The sequence below is a fragment of the Dromiciops gliroides genome, chromosome 2 (genome assembly GCF_019393635.1).
Source record: "Dromiciops gliroides isolate mDroGli1 chromosome 2, mDroGli1.pri, whole genome shotgun sequence".
Taxonomy (NCBI): domain Eukaryota; kingdom Metazoa; phylum Chordata; class Mammalia; order Microbiotheria; family Microbiotheriidae; genus Dromiciops; species Dromiciops gliroides.
Genome location: NC_057862.1, coordinates 234,339,321 through 234,363,871, shown reverse-complemented (window position 1 = coordinate 234,363,871; position 24,551 = coordinate 234,339,321). Strand labels below are relative to the sequence as shown.

The following is a 24,551-nucleotide window of genomic DNA, read 5'->3' as shown; positions in this document are numbered from 1 at the left end:
GGTCTTAAAAATCACTTGTTGAACTCCTACCTGAAGCATGAATCCATTAAACAGAGTCCCTAAACCAAAGTTATCTAGCCTCTGAATACCCCCAGTAATGGGCAAGCTCACTACCTCCTGTTGATAGTAATAACAATAATCTCTCTCTATCTCTCTCTCTCTATATATATGCATATATATAAATAAATAATATAATTACTTTGCAAACCAGTGAGATATATATGTATATATATATGTATATATATGTATATATACATGTATGTATATATACATATATATATATCTCACTGGTTTACAAAGTAATTATATTATTATAATTATATATATATATCACTGGTTTGCAAAGTAATTAGATATTGCACATATCTAATTTGTAATTGGATATCACATATATACATATTTTGTAATTATATATTATAAATAATAACTCACTATATCCTCACAACAACTGTGCCAACCTTTCAAATATTTGAGGAAGGTTTTTATTTTTGTGGGGCAGTGAGGGTAAAGTGACTTGCCCAGGGTCACACAGCTAGTAAGTGTCAAGTGTCCGAGGCCAGATTTGAACTCAGGTCCTCCTGAATCCAGGGCCAGTGCTTTATCCACTGTGCCACCTAGCTGCCCCCTTAGCCTTTCAAATATTTGAAAACAACAACCGTGTCTCCTCCCCCAAATTTTCTTTCCTCTATCACATCTCAAATTCCTCCAGCTCATCTTGCTCATACATAGAACATGATTTTGAATGACCTCACCATCCTGGTGATCCTTCCATGGACACACTCTAACTTGTGACTTCAATTCAGTAAACATGGAGTACCTACGATATGTAGAGTAAGCACTGAGCCAAGCACTGGGTGAGATACTAGGTTTAGATAAGTCATCCTGCCCTCATAATATATGATATACAAATAATGATAATATGAAATTATATGGTGATTACTTCAGAATTGCATACACAATATTATATTAAGTCTGAAGAGAGAAAGGGTATTAGTAACTGAAGGCTTCTTAGAAGAAGTGGCATTTGCATTTGGCCTTAAAGGATGCATTCAATAGCTAGAAGACAAGGGAGGGCATTCTTTTTTTTTTTTCAAAATGGGAAAAGCCTATTTTATTTAAGTTCATTATTTCCACCCGAATGTTGAGCATTTCTTGAAAGGCAAATATATTTTATTATTGGATCTATACTGTCTTGAAGTTGACTACTCAGTGTATTTGTACATCCCATCCCAGAATTTTTTCTGATACTTGCAGTTATTTGTGTAACTTTTCCCCCATAAAAGTATTTTATTATTTTCCAGTTACATGTAGAGATAGTTTTCAACATTTGTTTTTATAAGATTTCTAGTTTCAAATTTTTCTCCCTCCTTCCCCTTCTCCCCCTCCCCAAAACAGCAAGTAATCTGATATAGATTATATATGTACAATCACATTAAACATATTTTTGTATTAGTCATTCTGTGAAAGAAGAATAAGAACAAAAAGGAAAAACCTCAAAAAAGAAAAACAACAAAAACAATAGAAATAGTATGGTTCAATCTGCATCTAGATTCCACAGTTCTTCTTTTTCTGGATTTGGAGAGCATTTTCCATCATGAGTCCTTTGGAACTATCTTGGAAGGGGGGGCATTCTTGAGATAAGGAATAGCATGAGTAAAGGTATTTAAGAAGGAAAGTGCTAGGCAAATATGGTGGACGGTAAGTCATCCAATTTGACTGAAGTGTGGGGTATATGGAGAGAAGCAATATTGGGCAAGACTAGAAAGATAAAACTATGGCACTTGGTGAAACTGACTACCAGGCAAATGAGTTTAAGAATTACTCAATATGCAATAATAAACTATTGAAGGATTTTGAGCAACAGAGTGATGTGATTAGATGTGTATTTAAAAAGATTGCTTTGGTAGTGGTATGATGGATGAATTAGATGGGAACAAGATAAGAAATGGTGAGAGTGAAGGGAAATGATGTAGATGCTGTGGAAGTAGAATTCACTTTTCGTTCAATCATGTTTGACTCATCATGTTCCTATTTGGAAATTTCTTGGCAAAAATATTGGAGTTTTCCATTTCCTTTTCCAGCTCATTTTATACATGAGAAACTGATGCAAACAGGGTTAAGTGACTTGCCCATGGTCACACAGCTAGGAATTGTCTGAGGCTGAGTTTGAACTCATGATGATGACTGTTCCTGACTCTAGACTGTGCCACCTAACTGCCCCAGAATTGACTAGATGTGTAAAAATTAGATGTAAATGAGAAAAGGGAAGAGCCAAAGATAACAAACAAGGTCTTCAGTGGGGTTGCCTTGGTAATTAACAGTGCCAGGAGCCGAATAGTGAATAATCATAACTAGCATTTATTTAGTTCTTTGAAGTTCACAAAGCACTTTATATCTGAGTAATAGCTTACAACAACCCTGTGAGTAGAAAGAGGCTAACGTAAGAGGTTAAGTGACTTATCCAGCATTACCCAGCCTGTAAGTATCTAAGGCAGGATTCAACCCTGTATCTTCCTCAATTCGGACCCATCACTCTATCCACTACACCATCAGGTAGAGTAGGTTGGAAAGAGAAGAAGCTAAAGACCCAGTTTTTTGAGGTTGAGGGACTGATGAATGCTGCCAGCACTTGTCAGTGTTCCTCCTAAAATGTAGCAGCGTGAACTAAACATAATCAAGAACTGTCCCCTCTCTTTCTGACACAATTCTTTATTCCAAGAAGTCTAAGTAAAGGCTTTGAGTTTATTGTCTATTAAATCCCCAAGTCTTTTTTTTTCCCCACCTAAACTAATATTTAATCATGTCTCTTTCATCCTGCAGGTATGTTGTTGATTTTTTAAAAATCTAATTGTATAATTTTACATTTTTCCCACTTATATTTCACCTTCATAGATATAGCCATGATTCCAGCCAATCTTTTCCAAATCTGATTGTGTCATCCAGGGTATCAGCTGGCCCTCCCAGATACATGTCATCTACAAATTTAATGAGCACCCATGGCTTTATCTAAGTTATTGGTAAATGTTCAATAGGACATAGGCAATGGCGGGCTCCTGTATTACTACACTGGAAAACTCCCTCCTGGTTGGAAATCAGTACTCTTTTGGGTCGACCAATTCTAAAACAACCAAGTCCACCAGGATTTAATGAGAGATTGACAAATGTGTTGCTCAAGTCCAAGTACACTAAGTCTATGGTATTTCCCTGATCTGGTGTTGACTTTTGTCTTGCCACTGGACTCTGATGACTGGGGAAGAGAGCTGACTTTGCACAGCTCTACCTCACTTAAATCTAATTCATGAGCAAGTGAAGACATCACCCTCATGATATCATTAGTCCTCTTTGAGAACAAAGGACAAACAACATTTCCTTGACTTAGAAAACCTGTCAAAAGAGGAAATGAGGCTAGGATGACTCGACTTGTTCCTAGTGAACCTCTCTTGGCTTATGGTGACCATCGCTTCCTTTTCTAAGTTCTCAGAAATCTTCCCTTTGTTCATCCTTCTGAGAATTTTACTAGGGTCCATGTCTAGCTCTCCAGTCTATAATTTGTGGATTCCACCTTTTTCCTCTTAAAAAATAAAGGTCCCATGGGGCAGCTAGGTGGCACAGTGGATAAAGCACCAGCCCTGGATTCAGGAGGACCTAAGTTCAAATCTGGCCTTAGACACTTGACACTTACTAGCTGTGTGACCTTGGGCAAGTCACTTAACCCTCATTGCCCTGCCAAAAAAATAAAATAAAATAAAATAAAAAGGTCCCATTCCTCTATCCCCATCTCAGTGGCACCTTATTTGTTGTGATTCCTTAAAGATCAACAACAGTGGTTCAGCAATTACAACTGCTAGAGCGGGGTTTTTTAAAGTTTTATTGATGTTTTGTTTTGATGTTATAAATATTTATAAACTCTCACTTTTTGAAAGGTCTCTTGTAACAAAATTAAGCAGTTAAGTAAAACTAATATTACGGTGACCTCCTCTGAGAGTATATGCACATTTCATATCTATAGTACCCTCACCATTCTCTATTTAAAAAAAAATAACAGAAATCTATTTTTTCTTCTTCACACTTTCTACCCTACTGGAAAAAGGGGAAAAAATTCTTGTAACGAATCTGCATAATCAAGTAAAATAAGCTTCTTCAATTTCTGTGTGTGTGTGTGTGTGTGTGTGTGTGTGTGTGTACCAGGAGCAGCTAGGTGGCTCAGTGGATAGAGTGCTGGGCCTGGAGTCAGGAAGACCTGAGTTCAAATCTGAATTTATACATTTACTAGCTGTATGACCCTGGGCAAGTCACTTAATCTTTATTAATCACTTAATCCACTGGGGAAAGAAATGGCAAACCTCTCCAGTATCATGTTTCAAGAAAACCCCATGTACAGTATTGCCATGCTATGGTCCATGGGGTCACAAAGAGTCTGACATTACTGAACAACAACAACTGCATAGAAAAAATATATAATATATATATACATGTGGGTATGTATACATATATGTGTATAGCTATGTATATGTATGTGTGTATATATGCAAACACACATTCCTTAGTTTTTATCCAAAATCCACTGCCTTTCTGTAATTCATCATGGATCATCTGGAATCATGAATGATTATTGCCTTGATTTTAGTTCTTACAGCTTTCAGTTGTTTGTTTTTACAGTGTTATCATATAACTTCTTTTCCTGGTTCTGCTCATTTCATTCTTCATCAATTTATAAAATTATTCAAAATTGTTCATTTTTATTATATTGCTATTATAGTATAAATCAATTTGGCTCTGCTCCCTTCACTCAACATCAGTTTAACAAAATATTTCCATGCCTTTTTGAGATCATTTAAAAAAAAACACGATAGTCTTTCCATCACATTTATTATTAGTTATTTTAGTAGCAAAGAACTGTTAGTGAAGTGCACTTTATTATCCAAGCACTCAGCATGAGAGTATTTTTGCCCATGTTCCCAGCTGTTTTCTCCTTTGCTGGTCAATTCCACTGTTATCCTATCCATGCCATACCAGTTGTTGTCCATGATGTCTAACTTAGCAGTTATATTTAGGCACTTTTCTTCCCCTCTCTTCTTTTGATCATTTTAGCAACTCTTCAGTCAAAAGTATTCTTTCCACTTCTCATTAGCTGGCCAAGAGACCAATAGAACTTTATCTTGACCTACACAGTCTGTTCTATAGACCCAAATACTACTCACTAATAGTATGTTCCCAAATCCTCTTTTCTATTCTAAAATCTCCACTTTTAATTTTTTTTTTGTGGGGCAATGGGGGTTAAGTGACTTGCCCAGGGTCACACAGCTAGTAAATGTCAAGTGTCTGAGGCTGGATTTGAACTCAGGTACTCCTGAGTCCAGGGCTGGTGCTTTACCCACCGTGCCACCTAGCTGCCCCTCCACTTTTAATTTAAAGTAGCAAGGACAGAGCGGAGATCCCTCTCTTTGACCCCTACTTGAAGGGTCAAGCTCTCAGAGATGACAGGAGTAGATGGGATCAATGGCACAAGTAGAGGAGTTGGTATTAGCAAAGAGAAGGACCACATCTTCCTCTGATACACATTCTGCTTAGTCCTATAATTCAATACTAGGAGCAATGGGCAGAAATTAAATTGAGGCATATTTAGGGTGATGTGGGGAAAAATTTCCTAACAATTTGAGTTGTCCAAAAGTAGAATGGGGTGCCTTGGAAGTTAGTGAGATGCCCTTCACTGAGGATGTTCAAGAGAAGACTTGTTCAGTCATTTTTCAGTTATGTCTGACTCTTTGTGACCACATTTGAGGTTTTCTTGGCCAAGTTACTGGAGTGGTTTGCTATTTCCTTCAGCTCATTTTTCAGATGAGGAAACTGAGACAAACAGGGTTAAGTGACTAGCCCAGGTCATACAGATAGTAAGTGTCTGAGGTCAAATTTGAACTCATGAAGATGAGTCTTCCTGACTCCAGACTTGGCATTCTATCCACTGTGCCACTATGCTGCTCTAGAGGAGACTAGATAATCATTTCTTGAGATGTCGTAAAAGGGATTCTGGGTCCAGTATGGGTTAGATAAAAGATTGCTGAGGTCTCTTCTAACTCCAATTTACTAGCCAATATGGCACATCTTTCTTCCTGGGTCTAATAACTAATAACTGGTTTTCTTGTGTTTCCTGAACCTACGAATTCTTGTTATTCAAAAGATGAATATCTACTCTTTATGTCAAGAGCCCCACACCACTTAGGCATCTTGTCAATCATTCCAAAGATTCAGATAGTTTCTTCTTTTTCTCTTGCATTTCTGCATCCTGTTATTATACTCTTGACATTGGTGAAGATTTCTGTCTTCCATCTCAGATTATTTCTTTTGCATTGTTTCTCACTTCTTACTTGGATTAATGGTTCAAGGGGCACAGAGAGGAAAGGGGAGGTCATGACTGCTATCTTGGAATGGCATTCAAAAGTCACTTGAATATACATATGGGAATATTTTTGGAATGAAGTTTGGATTAGAAGGTTGTAAAAAGAGGTTGACTCCTTTCAAAGATAACCAAAGAGAGAAATCAACCCATCTACTCTTACTAGTAATGCTTAGGCTAAGATGGTTCTCTTTATACCTTTCACTACACCTGGTAGGCACAATTGGAACACAATATAAACTTCCATGTGATTACCTATTTCCCTAAAAGCAGGACTACCACCCACCACCCACCACCCACCCACCCACACACCCACACCCACACCCAACCACACACACACACAGAGTATACAAATTGCAGAGGCCACTGACCTTAAAACTTAGTCCAAGGATAGAAGAAATGCTTGTTCAGATTTACTTTGAACTGGATGGTTTCCAAGGTCCCATCTAAAATTCTGTGGTCCTCAGTATGAAGTAAAACTCCATAGGAATACCCTCTCAATAACTAGGGAGCCAATGGCCATTAGAAAGAATTCAAGCTATCTAACATCTTTCTAGTTTATTTTCCTGATTACACCAGCAGGACTTTGCTTGGCATTTTCCCTCCATTTCTAAAGGCCTTGCCCCCTATTTTTTCTCTAGTTGTATTCCTTCTCCCTCCTCTTCTCCCACCTCCTCAACTCAATGGTCTATCGATTCCTCTCCCTTCTGTCTCCTTACTCCTCTTTCTCTTTCTTCTGCCTATCTGCCTTCTACCCTCCCCCGCCTTAACCCCCATCCCCAAGCCAACATATTCCAATACACACACTCATGTGCCTGCTGATTGGTATCTGTTAATTAATGTAGCCTGAGGTCTCTCTCCTCTTCAGTGGTCTGATAAGGAAAATTGGATGTCCATCCCTGGATTCTCCATTATCGCCTCCCACCTCCCCTGGCAACTATAGGCATGCACACATCCTCTCACACTAACAGCATTGTGATAAATACATAATCACCTGCCCTTCTCCTTGCTACTGCATCTTTGGCTGAGATAACACATATATCAAAACCCAATGCATGGCCAGTCAATATAGCAATCATCAGCTCTTTTGTTAATTGCTGACTTGATAACAAGGAACATCAAATGATCATTGAAGACCTGGGCTCCGCAAACCCAGCTGCAGACACGAGGATGCTCAGAAAAGGAGGATGCTGGGGAGTCCATATAATTAACTTCCTGAGTATGAGTCTAGAGCTCTGAAGAAGGGTGAGCAAAGGAATGTTAGGTAGCAGGGCGGTATGGTGGAAAGACCATTGAAGTCAGAAGATCCAGGATTGACTCCTACATGTCCCTGAGTAATCAATCCATCAAGTCATTCACCTTTTAAGGGCCTCAGTTTCCTCATCTGTCAAGTGAAGGTGGTTGGACTAAATGGCTTCTAAGATCCTTTCCAGATCTAACATTCTGTGATTCTTTTTTGGGGGGAGAAGGGAAGTAGAAAAGGAAACGTCCATTTATAGAAAAAAAAGGCCATTTATAGAAGAGGGCTGGTGGCAGGCCAGGGTAGAGGGCACAGGGAGGTATAGGATAAAAATAGATGAGGGGAAGAGCCAAAGACACTTGAAAAGAAAAAGTCTGCAAATACCCCTGTGAAGTCCAAAATTTAACTTCCCTAGAAGCAGCTAGAGGACACACAAGGTCTATTTGTATCTAAATGGCATTTGATGTGACCAGTCCTTTTGGGCACTCAGGTGGTACAGTGGATACACCACTGACCCTGGAATGGGGAAGACCTGAGACATTTATTAAATGTATGACCCTGGGCAAGCCATTTAACCTCTATCTGCCCAGTTTCCTTATATATAAATGGAGGTCATAATAGCACCTACCTCCCAGGGTATTTGTGAGGATAAAAAAGAAAATATTTGTAAAGTGGTTTGAAATATTTGTAAAGCACTAGAGATATGCGGGCTATCATTATCATCATCGTTATTAAGAGAGGACAGCGGGAGTGGTGGTTGTGGAAGGAGTTGGCAGTGGAAAGCAATAGCATGGATTATCCCAGACAACCCATGGATCATCAAAGAATATCAACATCAGCCAAATTTAGTTTTCGCCAATGGTTTATCAAATATTTTGGCCTCAGACTTTCTCTTCCAAATTTTATTTTCCAAGCTTAATATTGGAAGGAGCCTATATTCTCTGAACACACAGCAACTGTAATCAAACTCAAAGGCCAATTATTGGGTCTGAAGGTAGCAATCTCAAAGTGTCTGGGTCATGGGGGAATGTAGCCTTGGACTTAACCTGGTTAGTAGACTGATGATGCATGGACCCATAGAATTACAAAATAAGATGAATATTTAGGCCAAATTGAAAATATTGTATTCATTGTGCACAGCCAGACATAGAATCATACAGACTGTCAAATACTGAAAGAAATTTTGGTGGTAATCTGTTCCCACTGGGTCCTCTTCTAAGTGACTTACCAAGTGATACAACAAGGGTGTGGCAAAGTCAAGACAATTCAATTCCATTCAATTAAACAAACATTTCTCAAGCACAGTCCATATGCAGAAAGAATGCGTCTCCTAGACTAGACCAAAATTCAGTTCTCCTTTTATTCCCAGTTTAGAGTAGCATCAGTCAGATAAGTGGTGCAATGGATATAGCACTAGGCCTGGAATCAGGAAAATTCATCTTTGAGAGTTCAAATTACCCAAATCTAAAGTAAGTGGCCTCAGACTCTTACTAGTTGTGTGACCCTGGGCAAGTCACTTAATCCTGTTTGCCTCAGTTTCCTCATTTGTAAAATGAACTGGAGAAGAAAATGGCAAACCATTCTTGTATCTTTGCCAAGCAAAGCCCAAATGGAGTCAGGAAGAGTCAGACACAACTGAAAAATGATTGAAAGAGACAGAGTAGAGCCAGCACTTATATTTAGGAGAATGCTGCCTATTCTCCCCAAAGGATGACTTAATTGCCTTGCCATCCCTTAATTACCTTAATAGCTTTCTTCTTTTTTGTTGCATTTCATTGGACCACAGAACCCATAGCTTCAAATTCAAAATTCAATCAACCAATCAATCAGCTAACATCTATGTACCAGACACTGTGCTAGGTGAGGGGGATACAAAGAAAAAATGAAAAAGGACCTGCCCTCAAGGAATTTACATTTGATTAGTGGAAACAACACATACATGAACCTCTCTGTGCCTCAGTGTCCTCATCTGTAAAATGAGAATAATAATAGAACCTATCTCACCAAGTTGCCATGAGGGGGGCAGCTAGGTGGCGCAGTGGATAAAGCACTGGCCTTGGATTCAGGAGGACCTGAGTTCAAATACAGACTCAAACACTTGACACTTACTAGCTTGTGTGACCCTGGGCAAGTCACTTAACCCCCATTGCCCCGCAAAAAAAAAAAAAAAGCAAAAACAAAGTTGCCAATGAAGAGAAAAATGACACTTGTGAAGTGCTTTGTAAACTGTAGAGTGATATAGCCATGCCATTATAATTTTATCATTATGTGCAAAATGAATGCAAAATAACTCCAAAGTTTGAAGATGCAGAGGCAACAGAAGCTGAGGAGTCAGGAAAGGTATCATGTAGGACACAACATGCTGAGCTGAAGGAAGCTAGGAATTCAAAGAGATAGCAATGAGGGAGGGTACTCTAAGTACAGGGCAACCAGGTGGTGCCATGGATAGAGTGCTGGGTCTGGAGTCAAGAAGACTCATCTTCCTGAGTTCAAATCTGGCCTCAGACACTTACTAGCTGTGTGACCCTGGGTAAGTCACTTCACCTTGCTTGCCTCAGTTTCCTCATCTGTAAAATGAGCTGGAACAGGAAATGGCAACCCACTCTAGTATCTTTGTCAAAAAAAATGGGGTCACAACTGGAGTTGGACACAACTAAAATGACTAAACAATAACTGTAAGTAAAGAGGCAAGTCTGTGTGGGGTACAGAGATAGGAGATAGAAAGTGTGAGGAACAGCAATAAGCTTGGTTTGGCAGGAACGTAGAATGTATAAGGGAGATCACTGTGTTCTAAGTCTGGAAAGAAAGCTTATAGAGGATGGCTTAGAGAGAGGAGAGGCTTGAGGTAGGAAGACAAAATTAGGAAACTATTACAATGAACCAGGAGAAAGGTAATGATAACCTGGACTAGTATAGTATGTGTGAGTCCAGAGAAGAGGATGGATGGGAAAGATTTTATGAGGGTAGAATTGATAAGAACTGATAGCTGATTGGATATGGTGGGAGCGGTGAAGGAGAGTGAAGAATTAAGAATGACACCAAGGTTTCAAGCCTGAGTGAATGGAAGAATGGGGGCACAGTTAACAGAGATTGGGAATTTAGGAAGAAAGGAGGGTGTTTTTATTGAGGAAGGGAGGGGATATGTTTTGTTTTAGACCAGCTAAGTTTAGTTTTGAGGAAATTTTTCAGCTTACAAACTAAAGTAATCTTGACCCTCAGTATTATAGAAATAACTTGGGGGGAGGGGAAAGTGTATGTACAAGTTCTTCATAAAGCCAGAACTAGATCATCTAGATAGAGTGGAAGGGATCTTAGAGACCATCTTATTTAAATCCCCTCATTTTACAGATGAGGGAAACTGAGACCTGGGGAGGTTAAGTAACTTGCCCACAGTCACACTGATAGTAAGTGACAGAGACAGTATTTGAACTCAGGTCAAATGACTGAAAGTTCAATACTTTTTCTACTGCATCATGCTATTCATTCAACACAAATGAAATTCCACAGAGAAGCCTAGGAACTGAGTCAGACCAAAGGATCTAGGCACTGCCTCGATGCCTTCAGAAAGATCTAGAAATGGAGGCTATGAACAGGAAGGAAAAAGTCACAGGAAGAAGCAATGGAATCATTTCAAACCTCCAACTCTGTCAGTTGAGTGTTGGATGCCCTCTACCCAACATGAGGCTAGACAATTGTATGCCACCTGCAAAAGTTCTTCTAGTAGTAATGTAACAACAATAGGAGCTGAGATTAAGAACAGGATAGAGATGGGTCTTACTCCAAAGGATTTTGAGCTAGAAGAGACCCTTGAAAATCATTTAGTCCAACCTCTTCATTTTATAATATAAGGAAATGGAGGCTCAACAAAGGTGTGACTTGCCTGAGGTTAATAATTGGCAAAGAAAGGACTTGAACCCCTAGGCTCTGCCTGCAAATGCAGTGCATTTGTTACTACATTATACTGCCTCTTAATCCTTATCATCCCTGTTTTACGGGTGAGGAAACCGAAGAGGCTAAGGGAGCAACAGCCACTAAGTGGCAGAGCTGACCTCTAAACTTGTTTCCTTAATTATACAGTTTCACACAGATTCTCAGAGGTAGAAGGAGCCTCAGTGAACCTCTAATCCAGACTGTACCTAAGCAAGAATCTCTTCTACATCATAACCAATGAGAAAGGACCTTCCTCCCAAGTCAGACCATTCCACTTTTGGATAGCTCTATTTAGAATATTTTTCCCTTGAATCAAGTTTAATTTGCCTCTCTGAAATTTCTGCCCACTCATTACTCCTGATTTTGCCCTGCATACAATCCTACTGCTTTTCATACCATGGTAGGCTGTTTGGCAGTTAACTGGCACCATCCTCTGATGTAGCATTGGCTACATCAGAGACCACTGGGCAAATGCTCCTCTCCCTTACCTTAATTTGACCAGGCTCTTGTCTTTTGGCTTTCTTGCTCTTCTAAATCAGGGTTCTCAAACCTCTCCCTGGGAGACCAGATGAGCCTGCTGCAGAGTGCCTGGATGGAGATCCTCATCCTGGGCATTGTGTACCGCTCCTTACCGTATGAGGACAAATTGGTGTACGCCGAGGACTACATCATGGATGAGGAGCACTCCCGCCTCACGGGACTGCTAGAGCTCTACTTGGCTATCCTGCAGTTGGTGCGCAGGTACAAGAAGCTCAAGGTAGAGAAAGAAGAGTTTGTGACCCTCAAGGCCCTCGCCCTCGCCAACTCAGGTAATGGTCCAGGCTATATCTGCACAAGCCAAGGAGACCCTTGGGGCAAGGAAAGCTGGAGCAGATGGGCGACAGCATAAGCTTAGAGTACAGAACAGAGCTCTTAGGTCTTGGAATCCTGAGTTCCTGAGTGAACTAGACTGTCTAGGCTACCACCAATGACTGAAGTTAAGAGATGAGGAAAGAGACAAGTGGAATTGACCAGCGAGAACTATGGGGACAAAATGGTAGGATATACTCAGCTTTCTATGATCTCAACAAAGTGGGGAGGGGAAAAATAATTATTTTAACTCCTTGATCAAGCACTTGACAATTTACAAAGTACTTTTCTCCCAACATCCCTGTAAGGTAAATATAATACACATTATTATTATTATTATTATTATTATTATCATCATCATCTTCATACTATATATGAGGAAAATGAGGCTTAGGAAGATGAACTGATTTTTCCTATGATCATGTAGCTAGTAAGTGGCAGAGCCCAGCCTAGAACCCAGACCTTCTGGCACCTAATTCAGAAAATCCTATTCATATTACACTATGTACCAGAATGCGTGATGACTTTTTGATAGGTGGTAGATTTACCATCCTAATTATTTTGCTTAGTGTAGCATTAAAACAACTTTACATTTCATTTCCTGAGAATACTCAAGCAGAAAGCTAGACAATGGAGAGTAGGAAGAGGAATGATGTGGGTGCCAGGAGGGCATTGGGCATTGTGGGCAAGTCAACTTGCAATTTAAAAGACACAGATCACATCATCTGAGTCAAAAGGGGATCTCAGGGCACATTTCCTCTAACTCATACCAGGGCAGGGAACCCTTCTATAATATCCTCTCTGAAAAAAAAATCCTCTCAGAAACTTTTAATACCATTGACCAAATCTTACTTCTTGATCGATTCTATCTTCCTGATTTCTATGATACTACTCTTTTCTGCTTTGCTTACTTATCTAAGCAATTCTTTTTGGTCTCTTTTATTTCCAGCAAGAGGTTCCATTACATCATTCTATTCCATGTCTTTTCTTTAGGGCCCTGAATGACAAAGAACTCTACTTCCAGAGATGACCCAATCTGCTTTCAAATAGTTATCATTCTTAGCTTCTATTCCACAAGTATCTGATGCAAACACAGGGGGAAATTCAAAATTGGATATACGGAACATTAAACTCCTTTTAACTTTTCCCTTTTGTATATATCTCCCAGACCACTAAGAAAAAGGAGCCTCTGAGCTTTAATCTGTGAGGGATTAGTTTTTATTGCTTGGGAATTAGACAACAAAAGGTGATACCAATTAGGGAAACAGGGAAGTAGAAATATGGATGAATGTTCTTAGATCTAAACTAAGTCTATTTTCCTTTATAAAACTCACCGAATCCCAAACTGCCAGCCAGGCCATGAACCAGCACACCCAAAGTCGAACACCAACCATGTGTTTCCGAACTCCTCTCTCCCGCGCACACTGACATGGCTAAGGTTAACAGCCAGAGAACGCCAACTTCCGTTCCGCCCTCACTTTTAAGTTCGTGTCCTAGAAGCTCCTCACATTCTTGAGTTTTCCTCCCAAAAGGGGAGGTCCTTCAAAAGATGCTTCAGTAGCATGTGCAATCTCTCAAATGAGTCAGCTAAAACTTTCAATATTAATCTTTACCACAAATAATTTTTACCACAACAGACACATTAAGGGTCTGACTTTAGTGGAAAGAAACAAATCAGGTGGAAAAGGTGCTCTCCTAATAGAAATAGACTTCAGATTGTACTCTAAACCATCACTGGATTCGTAGGTGGTTTTTTTTCTACTCCCTCCTTTGTCACATGTCCACAAATAGCTATGATACAAGATAGAATGTGAGGCTGCTAGTTTAATCTCCATGAGAGCAGAGATCATGTCTGCTTTAAACTTTGTATCTCCTCCAAGGCCCAGTATAGTGATCTGTACATAATTATATACTTAATAATGTGTGGGGAATAAATGAAGAAAGAAATGAACATGCAATGGAGGAGGCTCAAAGTGTTATTCATGTTATGTAATCTCAATGGACCCTCACTGTTGCATGGTAATTGTTTTATTGTTCTAGTGCTGGCTTCCTCTATTACAGTCCCTAAAATAGCTTTAACAAACCTCTTTCTTCAAGCTCCCTGAATCTCCCCCAGTCCTCTCTCTTTCATCAGGTATTCTCACCAACCACTTTATTGAGAAAATCAATGGGATCTACCTTGGATTCCTTTATCTCCCCTAGATAGTGGATAGAGTGATGGGTTTGGAGTCAGAAAGAACTGACTTCAAATCTGCCTTCAGACGCTAATAGTCGTGTGAACCTGGGCACTTAACTTTTGTGTGTCTCAGTTTCCTTTACTGTAAAAATGGGGATAATAGCACTTATCTCCTAGAGTTGTGAGGCTCAGAGGAGATAATATTTGCAGCATAGTGCCAAATATATAGTAGGCACTTAATAAATGCTCATTCCCTTCCCTTTCCCAACACCATTTCCTACTTTGAGGAAGAGGTGGCCCTTTTCTTGTCAAGACTGTTGTTACTTTGATCTTATCTTCTCCCTGTCTTCTTGGACGTTTCTCAGCAATCATCCCATCCCATCCTATATCATCTTCAGCATCTATCTTTCTGCTCTTTCCTTACTCCCTACAAGTATCCCTAGTTCTTCTCCCATACTTAACCTTTTTTTTCATACTTAACCTTTGCACAACCTTGTCATCCCTTTCACAGTCAAGTTCCTAGAAAGAGCTGTCTACTCTTACTAACTCTGATTCTTCACTATTCACTCATTTTTCACCCCTTGTCATTAGGGCTCTGCTCTGAAACTGTTCTCTCCAAGGTCACCAATGATTTCTTTTCTTTTTTTGTGGGGCAATGAGAATTAAGTGACTTGCCCAGGGTCATACAGCTAGCTAGTGTCAAGTGTCTGAGGCCGGATTTGAACCCAGGTCTTCCTGAATCCAGGGCCAGTACTTTAGCCACTGTGTCACCTAGTTGCCCCTACCAATGATCTCTTAATTGGCAGGGCCAAAGACCTGTTTCTCAGTGTGCATCATCCCTGACTCTACAACTTTTAATACTGCTGACCAAACTCTACTCTTTGATAAACTCTATCCTCTTAACTTCAATGATACTGCCCCCTCTGCTTCGCTTACTTATCTAACCACTCTTTTTATTCTCTATACTTGTTATCAATTTCTTCTTCCCTAGCCTGGCTGGCTGTAAGCCTCTTTCAGGGGCCCTTTTCTCACTCTGTATTCTTTACCTTAGGACCTCATCAGCTTCAATGAGTTCAGTTATCATGTCTACTCAAGTGACTTTCAAATTTATAGATCCAGCCCTAATTTTTTTTCTTTTGTATTCAGGCAAAGTATTGCCAACCGCCTGCTAGATATATCCATTTGGATATCCCAACAGCATATCAAACAAGCCCCCATATAATTTATCATCTTCCCCCTTAAACCTACTCCTCTTCTAAATTTCTGTTGATGGTACAACCACCTCCCAGTCACTCAGGATCAAATAAAGCAATGTTTGTAAAATGCTTAGTACATTAATAAATACTTTTTTTTTTTTTTTTGCGGGGCAATGAGGATTAAGTGACTTGCCCAGGGTCACACAGCTAGTAAGTGTCAAGTGTCTGAGGCTGGATTTGAACTCAGGTCCTCCTGAATCCAGGACCAGTGCTTTATCCACTGTGCCACCTAGCTGCCCCCACTTAATAAATACTTGTTTCCTTCCCTCCCTTCCCCTCCCCTCCCCTTCTCTTCCCCTTTCCCTCAGAGTCTTCTTCTACTCTTCATTCTCCCTCACTGACTCAGCCAAACAGTAGCTAAGTTCTGTTAACTCTACTTCCACAATATTTTTAACACCTATACCCCTTTCTTTTCTCCTGTGGTCCTTACCCTAGTTCTGCCCATATCATCTCTTTACCAGTGTATTTTAATAGGTTCCTAACTTATCCACCTACCTCCAATCTCTCCCCTCTACAACTCATCTTTCACAGAACTTGCTGTCAAAGTAATCTTCGTTAAGATGCAAGTCTATCACCCCCTTGCTCAGTGATTTCCTATTGTCTTTAGAATAAAATAGTCAGTCAACAACCCTTTATTAACTACATGATAAGTGCCAGGCACAGTGCTAAGCACTGGACACTATGCCTGATGTTTAAGGTCTTCCAGGGTATGGCTCCAACTTAACTTTTCCACTTCATCTCCCATTACTCTTCTGCATGAACTTGACTTACCAGACAAACTGGACAACTAGCTGTTCTCTGAATTTGCCATTCCATCTCTGACTCTGGGAAGTTATGAAAGCTGTCCCCCATTCCTGGAATGCATTCGCTTTCCATCTCTGCCACTATGAGCCTTTATCTTCCTTCCAGACTCATCTCAGGTGTCTCCTCCTTATGAAGTCTTCCCTGATCTCTCCCTTCCCATTTGGAACGTCTCTTTCCCCCTCAAATTACCTTGTGTTCCTTTTCTATGGATATGCAGCATCCCCAATTGTTATTTGTCTTTTCTTCCTCAAATTACCTTATATTTCCATAGATCTTTCTGTCTCTCTTTGTCTCTCTCTGTGTCTTTCTGTCTCCCTCTGTCTCTCTATCTCTGTCCCTTCCTTCCTCCCCCTTCTCCTTCTCCCCTTCCCTCTTCACACACAAACCCACATATATATTACATCTCTCTCCAACATAGTGTAATGTCCTTGAGTGTAGCTCTGCTACATTTTTGTTTTTGTATCCCCAGCACCTAGCATAGCACATTGCACACAGTCAACTTTTAATAAGTATTTGATTGACTTGAAAGCACTGATGGGAGATGGGAGAAGGGAGCCATAACTTCTAGCTTAAGGTAGATGGGGGTGGAAAGGGAAACTAGAGAAGGCTTCACAGCTGCAGTGATGTTAGAGCTGGGCTGGGTCTTAAAAGGTTAGTAGGATTTTGACACGTATTGTTGGGTCAGGAGGGCTTTTCAGAGGGAGAATTAGAAAAAGCAAAGGCATAGGGGTGTGTTAGAAAATAGGTATTTATTTAATTTTTTTTAGTGAGGCAATTGGGGTTAAGTGACTTGCCCAGGGTCACACAGCTAGTAAGTGTTAAGTGTGTGAGGCTGGATTTGAACTCAGGTCCTCCTGACTCCAGGGCCGGTGCTCTATCCACTGCACCACCTAGTTGCCCCTGAGAATAGGTATTTTTAAGGAATGATTATTACTTGGGTGTGCAGTCCTCTTTTTCCATTCTACTGTGTATATGGAAATGCCCATTTTACTTGGTGTTAAGTTAAAAATAAAAACACGTCAAAAAAATAAAAGAAAGGAAGAATAAAAATGTTTGGCTAAAAGTTGGGGTATTTGTGGAGGGGAGTGGGAGATAGAGTTGGAAAGGCAGATCAGTGCTAGATTATAAAAGGTCTTCAGTTTGGATTTTTACAGTGGGAGTCATTAAAGACTTTAGAAAGGGAGTGATGTGATTAGAACTCTACTTTAGGAAGATTAATCTCACCACAGTGTATTTGGGGCACAAAGGGACTGGAGGCAAAATGATAGATCAGGACAAGTTATTGAACAGGTAATGAGGGCCTGGAGTACTGGGGCTAGTAGCAATAGAAAAAATGAGGGAAATACCATGGGGTTAGAAGGAACAGGGCAGGACGGACCATCAATGCCCTCCTCATTTTGCTCAGTTCATTGAGGTATTTGGGGCTTGTTTCTTTAGGAGCTGAGATGCAGGTAAAGGACAGTGCTGGTTTCCATGATGGCTATTGTGGCCAAGGATCCCCTGGGAACTCTGCTGGCCTCTGTTCGCCCTGCACTACTGCAGTCCCAAAGTTCCCTGACAGCAGTAAAAATTCATAGTCATTGATTTTGTAATTAACAGTTTATCAATGCCATCAATACAGACTTGCTGATGGATTGCAAAGAAATTAATCCTGCAAAGTTTTTTTTTTTTAAAGACAGCTGCCAATTTCATTCTCCTTTGTAGGGGGGTGGGGGTGAGAGTGAAAATGGAGAAAAGAAAGGTAGACAGCATTTTGGAATCCAGGGACAAGACAGTGGCTCTGTTCGGCCACTTGCTGGCTCTGATCCAAACAGCCTCTGGTCAGGTGCAATGGAGATCTCTTTATAACCTGCCAAGAGAACAAGAATGGAAGAATGCAGATCTAACATGTGACAAAGGCTGACCCCTCACTGGCTGCTGAACAACATTACTCCTGACCTACACGTTTCCATCAAGGACAATGAGGCCAGTAACACTCAACCCAGAAAATGGCACTGTTACTGGACCAGATAAATCATAGATTCTGTCACCTTTCAGGAAAACAAGACACAAGATGAGAGTTTGAAGATACAATGCTATCATATGATTCTCCTGGTCAACTTCCCCCAACCCCACCCCCCCCCAAAAAAAAATCAGAGGCAGAAGTCTAGGCTAATAATAGACTTCTGGGTCAGAAAATGTCTAGGTAAGTCATGCAGAATCACACAGAGCCTCAGAGTAGGAAGGGACACCCAGAGGTCATCTAGTTTAACTTAGACCTGGAAAAAATGATTCTCTCTCTGTACCATACCTGGCCAATGGCCATTCAGCCTTTACTTAAAAGTTTCATCAGAAGGACCTGAGTTCAAATCCAGCCTCAGACACTTAACACTTACTGTGTGACCCTGGGCAAGTCACTTAACTCCAATTGCCTCACCAAAAAAAAAAAAAAAAAGTTTCAAATGGTGAGGAGTGGCAGGAGAGACCCACTACTTCCAGAGGTGGTTCATTCCACTTTAGGGGGCTTCCAATTCTTTGGTCTTACCTTCCACCAAATGCAAATCTTCCTCCATGCAGCTACTACCATCATTCCAGTTCCTCTTTCTGTAGCCAAAAAGGTCTAATCCCTCTTCCATACAAGATCCCTTCAAATACTTGAAGAGAGAGATCGTGTCCCACTTCAATCTTTTCTTCCCCAGGCTAAATATTTCCAGTTCTTTCAACTGATTTTCTTTTTTCTTTTTTAAAAAAAAATTAAATTTATTTAGAATTTTCCCAAAGTTACATGTAAAAAAAACACAAATTTTTTCACATTGACTTTTTTAAAACTTTGCGCTCCAAATTTTCTTCCTCCCTCCCTCCTCACCCCTCCCTATGAAATCAAACAATTCAATATAAGTTATACATGTGCAGTCATGCAAAATCTCTTCACATTAGTCAGGTTGTGAAATAAAACAGACAAAATAACTTTAGAAAGAGGAACTAACATCTTTCAACTGATTTTCATGTGTCATGCACTCAAGGCACTTTACTGTCCCATCTGCCCTCCTCTGAACATGCCCCATTTCATCAACTGTTTGGCCATATTTGTGTTTGAATCTACCCAGATTATCGAGAAATTGATCTTTTTAAAAAAAGAAATTTCAAAAGTGGGGGGGGGGGGCAGAGAAATTCTTCTGGCTTTTCTTTCCCTTCCCTTGGTTCATTCCAGTAATTCAACCGCAGACAGTTCCAATGTCATGTTTTCTAGTACATTTGTGCCCCTGCGTTGGGGTGAGAAGATGGATATGTTGGAGGTATTCATTCATTCATTCATTCATTTGTTCATTTGATCATTCATTCAATAACTATTAATTAGGTGCCCACAATGTGGAATACTCAGTGTTATGGAGAAAACATAGATGAACAAGATATCTTGTTAAGGAACTCACCATCTAGTTTATTTTTGAAGGGTAGAAATCTGGGACATTAATTTCCCAAGATTATTTCATTTTCTCAGACACCGAAGTATATATATTGAAAACCCACATGTTTACAGCACAGTTCTTTATACCACAGCATGAGATCTGACCAGTTATGAGTCTGAAAAATGTAAATTTCTGTATTTCAAAAAGAAAAGCTCACCCTTAACTTAAATGCTTCCCCTTCTCTAACTCTTGTACCTCTCTAGGCCATCAGTGTTTCCTTCCCCACACTTCCCTGCTCCCTTCCTCTAAGGTTTAGCTCAGCCCATGGACGGAGCTGTCCAGGGAGCACCACCCTGTCCATGGACTTCTCTGCCACAATAATAATTGTAAAGCACTTAACACAGTGCCTGGCACATAGTAGGTGCTTAATAAATGTTTGTTTCCTTCCTTCCTTCCATAAGCATGGATAATCCAAGACACCTAAGAATCCCAACCCAGCTGTGGCTGGCTTTGACCAAAGTTTGGCTTTGTTTTTTGTTTTTGTTTGTGAGGCAATTGGGGTTAAGTGACTTGCCCAGGGTCACACAGCTAGTAAGTGTCAAGTGTCTGAGGCCAGATTTGAACTCAGGTACTCCTGAATCCAGGGCTCTATCCACTGTGCCACCTAGCTGCCCCTGACCAATGTTTTATGAAGTATTTTGGCAACAGACTTGTCTGCCTTATTTTGTCTTGCCAGGGTGTTCTACTCCCTGTAAAATGCCAGAGGTACCTCACAGAGAGTCAATCTGATTCTAGTTTCCTTCACTGTCTGTGAACCTTTTGTCTTCCATACCACTTCTGATACATCTATATAGATAAATATACGTAAATGTACATATATCTACATGTAATATGCCTGCATATATATATGTGTGTGTGTGTGTGTGTGTCTGTGTATATATATATATATATATACACACACATACATACACATAGCTTTGTTGTATAGTTACATGCTATTTATTCTCATAGAATCTAAGGACCTTGTGGGAGTATTTCATTAATCCCAGTCCCTAGAATTGTACCTTGCACATAGCAGGCCCATAATAAATGTCTGCTGATTGCTTGAGGTGCTAATGAACTCCCAAGCATGTGTTTTGAGGTATTATAATAATTATGATTATATATTTATAATAGATCATCTTCATATAATTATATATGTATAATATATAATCTTTATATAATTATTATATGTTTACAATTTATTATATTTATATAATTATAATAACTCAGAACACATGCTCAGGGGGTTATTAGCACCATAATAATAATATTAATAATAATAATTATAGCTAGCATTTATATAGTATGTTAAGGTAGGTAAAGCACTTTACAAATATCTCATTTTATCCTTACAACTCTGGGAGGTAAGTGCTATTATTATCCCCATTTTACAGATGAGGAAACTGAGTTAGACAGAGGTTAGGTGACTTGCCCAGGTTCACACATCTAGTATCTGAGGCTGGATTGGATCTTAGGTGTGCCTGACTCCAGGTCCAGAGCTCTTTCCAATGCACCACCCAGTTGCCTCAAGAGGTCTAAGAGATATGGTGGTAAGAGGTAGAGAGAAGCAAAGTCAATGTCATTCACAAAGCATAAACCCATAGAACCCAAATGAACAGGCATTTATTAATTTCTTACTATATGCAAAAAACTCTGCTAGATACAAGGAGATACAAGGACAAACCTCCCGAAAGTCCCTGAACCCTAACAGTTTGCCTACGTTCTGCTGAGGTTACAAAGCTGTCAAATGTCAATTCTCTCTGTGCTTTCATGAGTAATTGAGTGAATAACTTTGGGGGTGGAGGACAAAGGGAATGCAGGTATAGTTATCCATTCCACATCATGGGGGTTAGGGACATCTGGAAGATCCATGTAAAATATTTTGGCCCTCCCTTTGTACCCAAAGAGAAATCTGAATTATCAGGGTATTAAAAGATAAAATCTGCTGATATTAGACAATAATAATGTGTTATGCATTTCTGAATTTCTAAATGTTTTCTGTGTCATCTGCTGGCCTTTGTATGTTGTCTGCAGCTTCTGAAAAATTCTCCCCAAATTCCCATTTAATTTCTTATGCCCATATATCAAAACCTCGATGGAGAAAGTCACAATGTGGAAGGGATAACTGTAATTGGTGCTGAACCCATATGAGTAGCTATGGAAATTCCATAGACTCATGCTCAGGAGAATGATAGGGGCTTAATAAAAGAGATGGGGTGGTATAATGAGGAGATAACTGAATCAGGCAGCTTAGAGTATGGTGCCTGGTTTAACATAAACTAGTTGTGTGACCTTGGCCAAGTCATTTCCTCTCTCTCTTAAGCCTTGGTTGTCTCATCTATAAAAGGAAGAGCTTGGGGGGCAGCTAGGTGGCTCAGTGGATAAAGCATTGGCCCTGAATTCAGGAGGACCTGAGTTCAAATTCAGTCTCAGACACTTGACACTAGCTGTGTGACCCTGGGCAAGTCACTTAACCCTCATTGCCCCACCAAAAAAAAAAAAAAAAAAAAGGAAGATCTTGAACCAGATGACCTCTAAGGATGGCCTCTTCCAGCTCAAACATTCTCCATCCCTAAGATCCTTTCCAGCTCAAACATCCCATGATTCTACTATTTATTTGTGGAGGGGTTTTCCCTCCCATTAGTCACCACCATCTTACTCCCTGGCCTTTCTTCTCCTTGCAGATTCCATGCACATAGAAGACATGGAGGCGGTGCAGAAGCTCCAAGACCTGCTCCATGAGGCCCTTCAGGACTACGAGCTGAGCCAGCGCCACGAGGAGCCTCGGAGGGCGGGCAAGCTGCTGCTGACCTTGCCCCTGCTGCGGCAGACGGCAGCCAAGGCCGTCCAACACTTCTACAGCATCAAACTGCAGGGCAAAGTGCCCATGCACAAACTCTTCCTAGAAATGCTGGAGGCAAAGGTCTGACGGCCCTGGCGTCCACTCCTAGCAAACACACAGACTCCAGCCCACAGACAGACGTGGGGAGGGAGGGAAAAATCAATCCCGCGGCCACTGGCTTTTACCTTCCAATCATTCATTGTGGCTAAGAGCAAAACCGGAAGAAGTCATTTACCATCTGTCTGTATGCAGAATCACATGTACAATGGGGTGCGGGGATGTGGGGGGTGGGAGGGGGCGGGCTGGGGGAGAAGAGGGGCTGTTCGGCTCATTTGTGATCTGATTTTTTGGTTTTCTTTTTCTTTTTGGTTGTGCATCTTCCTTGGTGGGCAGCCCTAAGGTCCCTGTCAAGGCCAGTTCCTGGGAAGAGATAGGAGATCCCTAGAGAAAGTGTTGAAGCTAGCACCCCCAATCAGGAGTGAGCACTCACACTGCCCAATTCTTACCCAGCTTGCCTTGCCCTTCCATTCCCCGGGGAAATAGCAGGAAGATGAGGATGGGCAGGGAGGAAGACAAGAATTTGGGGGGAAATTGTCCAGTAGGATTGAGGCAGGGGGAAGAAAGTCTAGAGGAACCTGTTTTTCCCCCTTCCAAAAAGAGTAGGAGATTTTATCCAATCAGGAACATCTGTGTTGTCAGTGGGGGCAGTGCCAGGAGGGTCAGGCCTCCACCAGAAATGCTCATAGGATATTGGTCTTCTAATTTCTCTGGGCTTCTAGTCCTTTTTTCACCTTAGTTCCAGGATGCCGTCTCTTCTTACCCACTTAGCATCACAACTTCCTGCTGGCACCAAAAGGCTAGAAGGCATCTGCCCATACACCCAGTTAAGCTCACTCAGAGTTCAATACCAGAACCCCCATTGATTGATGAAGGAATCACAGCCAGTGCTAATGTGCTCTTTAGTATATCTCCGTCCTTCCAAGGTGATTCCCTCCACAGGAACCAAGTACCTTCCTAACTCCCTTTCCCAACATATAATTTCCTTCTCCAATTCCCCAGGATTTCTCCTTGGCTACATATAGTCTTACCTCCACTTGCTTGGCTGAGGTGGTTATCCAGCTAAGGTGATGTGAGCATCACAGAAACCAAGGAAAACATTTAAATATGAAAAACCAACTGATATATGGGGGAGGGAAGCAGGGCATCTGAACAGAAAGGAGAATTCTAGATGGGAATGCAAAACCCAGAAAATGTGTTCCAGCATATAGCCCCTGGTGTAGCACCCCTAGAACTTGCCCCAGATTAGTCTTAAGGCCTTGGTGGGGGGAGGGAAAGGGGTCTGAATTATGGTGGGTCAAGGTAACAAAGAAGAGGAGGAGCTTGCTCTAGTCTAGAAGTACTCAGCATTCTGGGTCTACTCTGTAGACTCTTAGAAACGAAAAGTTGAGTCTCTCTTGGGGAGATTTACATCACTTAAGAGAATGAGGAATCATGAGTCCCAAGTCTTCATCCTTTCTTTTTCTCCTTAGGCCTTTGGAAACAAACAAAAAGAGAGCTGCCAAGGGGGCTAATAACTCTGCTCACTCAATTCCTGATGACTAAGGGGCTAATAATCCAGCTGGAAAAGAAACT

General features: G+C 40.7%; 1 protein-coding gene across 1 annotated transcript in view; it reads left to right on the top strand.

Annotated features, from left to right (window-relative positions):
- ESRRB (estrogen related receptor beta) overlaps positions 1 to 23,118 on the top strand; it is a 153,556-nt gene extending 130,438 nt beyond the window's left edge. Inside the window, exons 6-7 of the mRNA XM_043987574.1 lie at positions 12,104 to 12,373; positions 22,762 to 23,118. Coding sequence (XP_043843509.1) covers positions 12,104 to 12,373; positions 22,762 to 23,006 — 515 coding nt within the window. The 3' untranslated portion in view covers positions 23,007 to 23,118. The remainder of the gene's footprint in view (positions 1 to 12,103; positions 12,374 to 22,761) is intronic.
- The last annotated feature ends 1,433 nt before the right edge of the window (positions 23,119 to 24,551 follow it).